Here is an 11602-nt window from a genome sequence, read left to right on the forward strand (position 1 = left end):
AAGTCCGGTTGAGTGTGTCTAGTGGGAAGCTGAGGAAGAGTGGATGATTGAACCCTGCCATGGGATGGTGAGGCTGCCAGGAGAGAGGCAGAGATGAGAGTTTCAGTCCCCCACATGACCCTTATTTTCCATTGTCCCATCAGTCATAATGTAACTCGTTTTGCTTCAGTTGGGTTCATAAAACAGTGTTATTTACCTTGTGTGAAACACCCTGTGCTAAGCATGGATGATAATAAAATAGTAAGAATGGGCCCAGCCTTAAAGAGTACAATAGTTTGTAGTGTCTGGCACAACAAAAGCAAGCTCTAGCTATGCTCTGAAACAGGTTCTCAGTTTCATAAACACACGGGCATTTCTTTGCAGAAACATTTTGTGTTTTGCTGTTCATGATTGCAGCCACTAATAGTGAATATGGAAATAAATAAGCCTTTTTTTAGATGTATATCAAGAGAATTCCATGACCTTTTGTACCTGAATAGGCACTATTGAAAAAGTCCTCCATCAAACTGCACTGAAGAAAGAACATAAAGGAGATCAGGAAAGTCCATGAATGGTGTCCTCCCACATATCTAGGTTCAACAGGGAAGTTGACACCAGGCCAAGACCATTGCTGTGTTGGAGTCATGTCATTTAAGGATTGATACTGTATGATGAGATTGAAAGGTCTGAGTCAGACACATGCAGTTTGATATTTTCGTTCCCCAGTGGCTCATCTCAGCACAGACAAACAGACTCTAAAGGCAGCAGCATTGCTCTCAACCCAGTGAGTGTGAAGCACTGTCTGCGAACATCTTTGAGGAAAGCCCCCTTGATGGCACTGTCAGTGGCCTGACCTTGTTACTATGCTGCCTTATTTTGTAAATCTGAGCAGGAGAGAAAGAAAAGTCAGAGTGCCTGAATTGGCATACTTAGAATAAGTATCTATAGAATTTTAGCCCCAAAATATTTTACTTATTCATTAATTTTTATTTTTTGCAGTGTTGGAGATGGAAAGCCTGGGTGCTAGGCTTGCTAGGCAAGTGAGGGGAGCTGTATCCCCAGCCCCCAAGTACTTTACGAATCAATCCATAGTCTGACCAAATGCATACTTGCCTTTCTGTAACCATGGGTTCCCCATCCATGGGTTTAAAAAAAAAAAATTGTGTCTGTCCTGAACATGTACTGACTTTTTTTTTTTTTCTTGTCATTGCCCAAATGATACAGTCTAACAACAATTGACATGGCATTTGTTTGGGGTATTTTGAGTAATTAGAGATGATTTAAAGCATGCAGGAGCCTATCACATTTCGTGTAGAGGACTTGAGCATCTTTGGATTTTGGTACCTGCAGGGGATCCTGGAACCAATTCCCCACAGACACTCAAAAATGCCTGTATTATCATATTTGTAATGCCATAATTACATTTGGCACACATATGGCATTTAATGCCATAATTACAAATGTAATTTTAATGTAGGTATTAAAAAGATACCTAACAAGACTTTTTTTTTTGGCGGTACTGGGGTTTGAACTGAGTACCTACACCTTGAGTCACTCCACCAGCCCTTTTTTTGTGATAGATAGGGTCTCTCGAACCATTTTCCCAGGCTGGCTTAGAACCACGATCCTCCTGATTTCTGCCGCCTGAGTAGCTACAGTTATAGGTGTGAGCCACTGGTGCCCAGCCTAACAAGACTCTTAAGGGTATAGAAGTACTTTGGGGTTAAGTGCATCATTATTTTGTCTTCTACTCTTTAGAATGTTATTAATAACCATATAGAAACTATGCAGTAATTTTACTGTCTGTGTATTTTTTCCTTAAGGAAAATTTTTGTTTAGAAATCTCATATTTCTTCTTTGGATGCTTACTTTGTTGTTTCTCCAAAAATAGCTCTATTTATAATATTTGGAAAATTGCATTAGATGCATTAACTATCTCCTGAGTTTCCCAGTAACTATTTGAACCCAGGTAGAGTACTACACATGTCAAGCACACTTTCTCTTTGCTTTCAGATACAGTCTGAAAGTTTACAGTACCCTTAGATGATAACACCCTTTCAACAGTAGCAGCCACTTGCAGTAGTGACTGTCTCGTACCTGGGAATTTAAGCACAGCATGCTGTGGCTGTGCAGTGAAAGGTAGAAATGCATTTTAGAACATTACACAAAACAAGAAAGAGTGAAGGATTGCTAAAACAAAGTGCATTTTGTTGTCTTCAGCCAGTGGATGTTTAGTTTATCCAGAAGTTTCTCATAGTGTTTGCTATGCCAGGGTGTTTTCAAGCACTAGCATTTCAGCTTACTTCTTCTTTTTTATAACCCCTTAAGCATGACAGGGACACAGCTGATAGAGCATGGTACTGTGAACAGATGTCAGAGGCTTGTTTCCATTAGATGAAACACTTTCATGAGGCAGATGAGAGTGTTCATATCCCATTCATAAAAATGTGGTACATGTTCATCACTAGAGTTCCCCTGGAAATCTAATCTGAGCATCTTTCAAAATGCTCTGAACCACTGAAATCGCATCCCACCCCCAAGTGCCCTACATAACTGCTAGAACAAGGGACAGTTTCTTTACTCCTTCCTTTCTCTTGTATTTCCTATAGCTTATAAGCCTGTTAGCCTTTGATGTGGCTGGGATGACACATAGCCCTTTGTTTCTCCCCAGGACTCATAGTTCTTTATTCTCAAACTCAATTAAGTTACTCCTTTTTTCTTCCTCCTTTTTGCTTTCTTCTCGTAATTTTTGGTAAAAAGAAAGACTTGCTTCCCAGTATTTAAATATTTCGCTGTTTTTCTAGGATCCCTCTTTTTTCTTACTCCAGTTACACCACTATCCTTTTATAAACTCTGTACCACCCATTTGTTTTGGAGCATCTCTTGCTATCTCATAGCCTTCCTTGCTCTCAGCCGGCCCTGTATGCCACCAGTATGCTGACCACTGTGCTGGGCGCTGGGCACACCTAAGATCAGCTGCCCAGTCCTTATTCTCATCCGCTTACCAGCCTGTTCACATGGCCACATGTCCCTTGTTTTATCTGCATGTTTTCCTTGCTAGGATGCACCTAGATTTCTTACTAGCCAACCCCCACCCAGTGCTCACTTGGAAAAGGTTGCAGAGTTCCCCAGTATGGATGCCTTTCACTCACACCCTATTGCAGTGGCTCAGCTGTGCCTTTCTCCTGCATTCTTAAGAGTATAGGTGACAGTATTCCAAAGACATTGTGGGGTTTGTGAATGTGTCATGTTGGTTCAGTTCACCTTATAGCCTCTGGAAAGTGCTGTTAAGTGTATAAATTATTTCTTAATAATCATGGATAGCCTAAATTATATTTTGCTTTGTCTGTTTGTGAGATGCAAGCCCTTTATTTATTCACCTTAAACCCACTCATTTCCTTCCTGCAGCATCTTAAGTCTTCCACATCAAGCATCTCCAGTGTCCCGCACCCCCAGCCTTCCTGCTGTGGACACAAGCTACATCAACACCTCCCTCATCCAAGACTACAGGCACCCTTTCCACATGACACCCATGCCTTATGACCTACAAGGTGAGTCGCTGGCTCTTCTGCATCATCACATCAGCTGTTGAACACCTTTGGTCTGTGTAGTCGTCATCTGTGTGAGTCTAAGGAAGAATTGGAAGATTGGGAGAACAGGGCCTAGGGCCCAGGGAATTGAAAGAAATGATGTAGTATGATCATAGAAGCTGACCGAGTTCCTCAAGGGTGCCTTCATCAGTAGCCCAGGCTTTACTAGCTGCAGAACTGGTGCAGTGATGTTAGGTGCCATAAGCCTTATGGTTTTCTACAAGTTGTTTCGGGATGACTTCCAATATGTGGCTTCGAATTTTGATGCTGTAAACGTTACCTCTTGTTCCCTGGTTCTACTTGCAGTACAGAGAGCATTCTAGGTTATAGTATTTTCAGGTATTGCTGAATTGAGACATGTGAAAGTTTTGATCTTGATTCTACTGGGCCTTATCCTTTTTACAAAAACAGTTTGATATGTCAGTATGCTATTTTGTATGATGTATTTTGAGTTCATAAAAAGCATTTATACTATCAAAAAGAATAAGTCATCGTAGATCTTTGTGACTTAATTTATATATTAGTCCTATAACTTCTCCAGAAGTTAGTTACTATTAACAGTTTGCCAGCTATCTCTCCATACCTTTTTGCTTATGTATGAAATATGCCTGCTGCTGTCAAGGACCACAGCTATACATTTTGTAGGCCCTCTTGTGGTGATATGTGGATTACCAGGGCATTTGTGTTGAATTTTTATCCACATCTGCTTGTTGTACTTTTCCCACAAGTTGCACGTCATCATGAGGGCTTTCATTCATTTTGGTTTACTTGCTCTTCGTCATGTTGGGTACACATCACAATGTGTAATGTGATGAAAATAAGTATGCAAATTGGAAGGGCCTGCTTGCAGGCAAGGAACAGAGCTGGGCTTTCTGTAATAGCCACAGCCCAGCTCTCAGGCACCCCACTGCAGGGACTCTGAGTTAGAATCTGGTAAAGATGGTGGTAAATGAGCAAATCTGAGAAAGGGAACTAAAAGCTTTGCTATGCCTCACATTCTCACCTGTAAAAAACAGGGTCAACAACAATCCAGATCTCATGAGGGGCTTGTGGACAGTGAAAGGTGCCTGAAGAAGAGTCAGTGGGAGCTGGGGATGGGTGTAATGTTTAAGAGAGCAGCATTGGACCCAAGGAGATGACAAGTCATTGCTAAAGCTAAAGGTGGGGCTTGGGCCTTCCTAGTCTTGTGTGGGGAAGGGGTGCATAAAGCATGCAGCATAACACTTGGTGCTCACACACAGTTCCAGATGACTTAGCAGAAAGCTTGTGCTTGTTTTACAGCTATTGGGGCATTTGGAGTTTTTCCCCTTTTCTTTTTCTTTTTTTTCCAAACTAAAATAATTTCTTTCTCCCACAGGATTAGATTTCTTTCCTTTCTTATCAGGAGACAATCAGGTATGTTATATAAAAAAATTACTATTACTTTAATTATATATTTCAAATATTAACGTGTAACACATAGTCGGGAGAAAGAACAAATTTCTTTGGACAGTACAGAGTGAGCACACCCACTGTGGCTCTGAGGGTTTAAATGAAAAGCTGTAGTATTAGCAGTGCTGAGCGTGTGGCCAGAACAGTGTGTTGTTTGCTGGTTTCCAGTACTGTTCGATAAAGAATCAGGCAGTGGGTCATATTGACTCATAGGTTTCTTGGCCATATACCATGCTGTGCCTTGATTGAAATGCCATTCTGCCCCATGTATAATGGTGGTCTAAGATTATTGATAGAGCAGAAAGCTTTCTGTCACCTGACATTGCAGCTGTTGTAAGAATATGGTGCATCTTGCTCAGGTGTTTGTGCTGATGCTGATATAAACGAACCTGCTATGCTGCTGGTGGTATAAAAGTATGGTTATGTACTGGCCTGATGCTGATATAAACGAACCTGCTGTGCTGCTGGTGGTATAAAAGTATGGTTATGTACAGGCCTGAACACTTAAAATGTTAATAAATGACTGCTAAATTTTACTATAGAGTGATGTGCCGTGTTATATGGCAGCGACCCCTGCACCTCTCCATGGCAACATTTTCTCTGTACTTGATTTGATTTCATGTGGCTTTGTTCATCATGACCCTAAGTGTACAAAGTCCACTGCTAATGCTGAAGCCACGTCCAGTGATAACCTGGAGCATGAGGGTAGAAACCTGTGGTGGTTCCTGCTCGCCTGCCAGGCTCATCCCATCACCCAGAGCTGCAGACTTGAAGAACAAGACGAAAGCAGATGCTGTAAAGGGCCAGCTTCATTGAAGACAAGATGAACAAAAGACTGAGAAGGGCCTACATTGGACACGGAGAGACGCCTGAGGACCTGAAGGAAGGACCAGACACATGGGCACATCCCTGTCACACTTTGCAGAGAAGGCTGATGTGACCACAATGTGCAATCCCACTGCTGGCTCTGGCAGCATAACCAATGCAAGAATCCTTGTCTGTGGCTTCACACTGTGAGCCAGCATGAGGGCAGTGGAAGTGCTTTGGAAAGACTGTTGTGTGTGGAGGAAAGCCACTTACTGGAGCAGGTCTGCCGTGTGGACACAGGTGCCACAAAGGTCACCCATGGGGAGGCAAGCCACTGCTGGGGCTCAAGGGTCTTTAGGACAGGGTAGCCATCCCACTGGAGGCCCTGGAGCCCTTCCTGACCTGCACAGCGAGGGCCCAGCAGGCATTCTGTACACTCATACTGCCAGTGTGGTACAGGAGCAGCAGGACGCCATGACCCAGCTCCAACTCCAAGACGCCCTCCTGAGTGTGGTCCCAACAGAACAGAGAACTGTTTAGAGAATCACTTACCTTAAGAGACCTTACTGTTGATAAAGTGCCCACATGTCCTCTTTTTATTTGTGATCTCACCTCAATAGCAAAGTGATGTTTCTTCCTCCAAACACCACCTCCTTGAGCTAGTCAGTGGATCCATGAGTTACAGTGGCTTTTTAAATCGGCTACTCAAGGAAGACCTTTGTCCAGACTAGTGCTGCTACTGAGAAAGAGCCTGAGAAGACATGGACATGACCTGGAAGGAGGACGCCATCAAAAACCCTGCCTGGGCTTGGGCTCAGGCCACCAAGGAGTGTACAGATGGCATCTGGAAGAAGACGCTCGAGATTTGCCTGGGTTGCAAATAACTTGCTGAGGGTGGAGGCTTCAAAAGCCAATGAGGCTGTGGTTGAGATGGCAAACAGCTTTCACCTGGGTGTGGATGAGACTGACACTGAGGAGCTCTGCTAATGGATCCTGCGGAGTTGTTGGAATTACAGTGGGAGCATCACAGCTGGAGAAGAGGCAAGGGAAAGGAAACTGTAAGGAAGAAACAGAAGAAGCCCCAAGAGGGTGCCTGGTGAAGGGTTGAGCAGACCTCAGCAAGCTCCTTAAGACGTTTGAAAACATGGACCCAACGCCAAAAGGTTTGCATTAACAGAGGAGTGTTCATGGTGTACCATCTGTTGATAAGCAAATCTGTGATGAAAAGGGAAATTAAGCAAGCAAACACCATGGATGTCTGCAGAGACCTGCTCAGGAAGAGCCACAAGTGGGGCCTTGGGGGCCTGTGTCACAGGCTGTGACAGCTCTGTGTGACTTACCACCCAGTGGTATCAATGATCACCCTTTGTAGGCCTGGGTTCTTGTGCATTTGTCTTAGTTTTTAACCAAAAAGTTTAAAAAGCAAAAAATTTAAAAATTTTAAATCTTAATAAGGATATGAGAAAGGAAATACAGTTGTACAGTTTGTTTTGAGCTAAATATTATTACAAAGAGTCAAAAATTTTTAAATGTAAAAGCTTACGTCGTAAAAAAGTTACAGTAAGCTAAGGTTAATTTATTATTGAAGAAAGACTAGTGATCTAGTAGTCATTACATAAGATCATTTGGTTTTGCAGAATGCCTAAAGTATTTGATACCCAAAGGTGTTCAGGATGCAGGCACGTGCACCGTGAGTGTAACGAGCTTTGTCTGCTCTCCTCCCCAGCATTACAACACCTCCCTGCTTGCCGCGGCCGCGGCAGCTGTTTCTGATGACCAAGACCTCCTGCACTCGTCGCGGTTTTTCCCTTACACCTCCTCCCAGATGTTTCTCGACCAGCTAAGTGCAGGAGGCAGCACTTCCCTGCCAACCACCAATGGGAGCAGCAGTGGTAGCAACAGCAGCCTGGTGTCTTCCAACAGCCTGAGGGAGGGTCACAGCCATGCAGTGGCCAGCAGGAGCAGTGCTGACACAGCATCCATCTTCGGCATCATACCAGACATCATCTCCTTGGACTGACCCCTGCTCCCACCCAGTCCCAGATTAAATGAACTTGGCAGAAGGGAGAGAACTGTGTGCTCTGTTTTACCTTATTCTGTTTAGAGAAGTACACAGCGTGTGTTTTTTCCTTTTTTTAGGGAAAAAATTAAAAGAAATGTACAGAGAACAAAACTATATTTTCAGTTTTACTTTTGTATATAAATCTAAGACTGCCTGTCTGATAAAACACTTGTTTAAAAAAAAAAAGGAAAGAAAAGAAAAAACAAGCACCCACAAACCACCTTCAGTTCATTTTTTCTGGATTCTGAAGATTTTTCATCATTTCTCCTATGGTTTTGGTTTTATTTTACTTAAATGGCATTATTTTATTTGCAATAACAAAAGGAATTACATGCATGAAGTTTTAAGTTGTGGGCTTTGTTGTTGTTGTGGGGAGGGGGTTGGGGGATAGTTTGATCTCCATTTTTTAAAAACGGCAGACTTGGATTCTGTTGGTGTGTGTGCATATTTCATCAGCCTTAAGTTATAAATCTCACCTGTCCACTGCATTCCCTGTGTGTTTCCAGAACACAGCCTGTGGCTGTGTGTTCAGTATGTCTGTATGTATTTCCCATCACCACCTGTTCCTTCCCCTGAGTTTGCATTCAGTTACTATATCAGCCGCCTGCCTCTTTCAGAGTGCTTTGAAGGTCTTGAGCATCTTTATCAACTATCCCAGTTGCATGCTCGCCATCATTTATTGTTATTTTCTATTTACCCCCGAGAACATGTTTCAGCGATATTGTAGTAAAGCTCTCTGGGTAAGGAGTAGGCTTAGCAGGCCTGCGAATAAATACACTTTAGATCTTGATTCTAAACCTGGATTGCCAGTATTGTGTATTTAAGCAAATCTGTGAATACCTGCTTTTTTGGCCACAGGGTAATAAGTTTTCATACCAAAGTTGGATGTGAAAATACCTTCAAAAGCCTTGTTGGGTGTCTTGTGCAGCTGACAGAGGCAAGGTTATATCACCTCAGAAGAAAAGATAAGTCAGTTCTCCTAAAAATAAATTCTGTTTGGAAAATATGGGGCACCACACATGTGGATCTGTGGAAATCTATTGGATAAACACTTGAAATTCAAAATGTGTTTGAACATTAGCCATTTTTATTCCCTGGTTCTGAATGTACTTATTTTCCTGGCCTTCTTTATTTTTGCCTTCACCTTTTAATGACAAGCATGACATAGAAAAGTCATTTTTTTTTAAAGTCATGGATCAGTCTGATATACTCTTAAGAGTGGAACATGTAAATATATTGAAAACTGGTTTTCAGGAGATAAGGGTTGAAGGGAAGGAAAAGTGGTTTTATGTGTGTTCCAAAGTCCTCATCAGAGAAGATACAGTTTCTCGGGTGTGGAACATGTATTTCAGCTGATTGAGAGGTCAGGCTCAACAGAAAAGATAAAGAAGGGGCATAATGATTGCCAGTTTTCCAGACTGGATTTTATATTACAACTGCTAATGTTCTCAGAGTTGATGAAGGACCACCGTGGTGTATAATGTGTTGTTTTGCAGTGGTAACAAAATGACCTGCTTTAATCCAGGTAGAATTCAAGATGGCTGTGTCTTCAGTTGTATGATAAAGTTAATGGCTCACATGACCATGTGGCATCTAAAAAATAGTATGTTTTTACAGCATCTCTGCTACTAAATTGTTGACTTGAATTTTGAAAAAAAGTTGATGTTGATATGTATATGTGTGTGTGTACATATGTATTTATAAACAAGTGTGTATGAGTAACAAGTGAATTACATAGTCTTCCCTGCACATGTGTATCCCACACAGAAATGGCTGAATTATAGTCACAAAACAATTTGCAATAAAACAAAGCAAATTCATTGTCAGTTAAAACAAGAAAGAAGTTTTTACATAAATCTGGTGTATGGTAAACACTTTAAGAATTCTCATTTAGGCTAATTTCAAATAGCATCATAATTTGTCTAAATTTGAATTGGGGTAGAAATTACTAAAACTGTGGGGCATTGTTTCTGATTTTGTATTGCAATAGGAGACTTTTCAATTAATTCAAGTACCTAAAGTAAAATGAATAGTTTCTTTACTCCTGGGTTTTTTTTTTTTTCCTCCTTTCTTGTTGTTGTCAGTGGTCTCAGAATTCTGCTCAGTACTGTGTGTTGATGCTGAATTACAAACTCTGAATGATCCAGTTGAAAACCCATCCCTTTGCTCTCTTCACTCAGTTTTAGAGGGAATTAGTTTCCTTCTGTGTCCTGCATTGAACCAACCTAAGGGAAGAGTAGGAAATAGAAATACCCATTTGTCTGTCTGGTGGCTTTGGTGGCTTTGGTCCTGTCCCCACAGGGCTGTTGTCTTTGTATTTTACTTCATTCCACTCTGGGGGGGCTTGCGTCCTTCCCATGTTGACTTTCTAAAGTGATGCATTAAGTGATGGTTATCATTGCTGGTCTCATGGTCAATATCAGTCACGGACTACATCCCTATCATCACTGAGTTTAAAAAATGTATGCTCTCTTCATCTCTTTTCACCTTGGCCACACTCATGCCCACCCATGCCAAGGTCGATGTGCTGTCTATGGACACTTGAGGTTCCTTCTTGGGATCCTGAGGCACGTCTGCCCAGGCCTGCCTTGGTCTTTGGTGATGGTGCATGCTTGTATTTCTGTGCGTGCTGTTTGTGTGTGCACATGTATGTACCTGGATGCACATATCCTTGATAAGATAGCTGTTTGGCCAGCAGGGTGAAGTGGCTTTTCATTACTACATGGGCATTATTGAAGACATCTTTAAGACACACTCTGAAACCCAGCCATGCCACGGTTGTTTAACTAATGTATTTTGAGCATTAAAATTTTTCTGTTATTAATTTACAAATCACAATTCCATGTTACAAGTTAAGATTTGTTTAAGTTTCTGAAAAATGTGATTTCGTGGCAGATTTTCCTTTGAGACAGTGTGTGACTTCAAATGAATATACATCCCAATTGCAAATCAATAAATGTGGAAAGAATGTTGTAAAACAATTTCAGTTTTAAATACATACAACTTTCAGGTTCTTCAGGACTTTCTTTCTAAAGCACATTTGAATTTATTTTAGTAAGAATTTTGTTTTATCAATACACGTTCAGTTCTGTTTTTTTTTTTTATTATTATTAAACACGAAGTTTAGATTTCAGAAAGAGGGGAAAGAATAGCTGGTGGTCCCAGAGCGTGCTGCTGTTTAATTAACAGAGGGGGAAATGTATATAAACAGATAAAAAAAGTTACCATAAATTCCATGAACTTAAATCTGTGATTCATTGCCTTAAAACTTTCTCTCCTAGAATTTCTGTACCGCATGCCAAACCAGTAAAATGGCTTCTGAAGATGTATACTAGACCAATGTCAGTTTGTATAAAAGTACCAAGTGAAATATTTATTACATGCATCGCAGAAGAACTGTTTACCTACTGAATGTTACCTGTTTATGTAGAGCTCTTTAGATGTAATAAAAGAAAAGCCTTCAGTTAATTTGTCTTCTGTAAAATAATGCCACTGGGTATACAGGGGGACAGTCCCCTTGAGAAAAGTGCTAATGCTTTGTGTTTCCACAGCCCCTTTCCTCCAGAGACTTCAAAGCATGACAAGTAACTGATGCTCTTGCAGCATGCTTTGAGGTAGGTAATATGCCGCCACATTTCCCTTTCTGATTGAAATAGGACTAGCTCTGTAGAGAGCCACAGTATCTGTTTGGTGGTTTAAAATCTATTTAATCTGCAGTTGGAGTGCTAAGAGC

General features: G+C 41.4%; 1 protein-coding gene across 4 annotated transcripts in view; it reads left to right on the forward strand.

The window, feature by feature from the left end:
• The window catches only part of Pias1 (protein inhibitor of activated STAT 1), a 106976-nt gene extending 95639 nt beyond the window's left edge, over window positions 1-11337 (forward strand). For 3 of the 4 annotated variants that reach the window (XM_020166505.2, XM_074062025.1, XM_074062026.1), the window contains exons 12-14: window positions 3388-3530; window positions 4927-4964; window positions 7534-11337. In XM_020166505.2, the coding sequence (XP_020022094.2) occupies window positions 3388-3530; window positions 4927-4964; window positions 7534-7827 (475 nt within the window). In that variant the 3' untranslated portion in view covers window positions 7828-11337. The other variant, XM_074062024.1, reaches the window with a different exon arrangement.
• Window positions 11338-11602: the final 265 nt, after the last annotated feature.

The sequence above is a fragment of the Castor canadensis genome, chromosome 19, assembly GCF_047511655.1.
Source record: "Castor canadensis chromosome 19, mCasCan1.hap1v2, whole genome shotgun sequence".
NCBI lineage: Eukaryota > Metazoa > Chordata > Mammalia > Rodentia > Castoridae > Castor > Castor canadensis.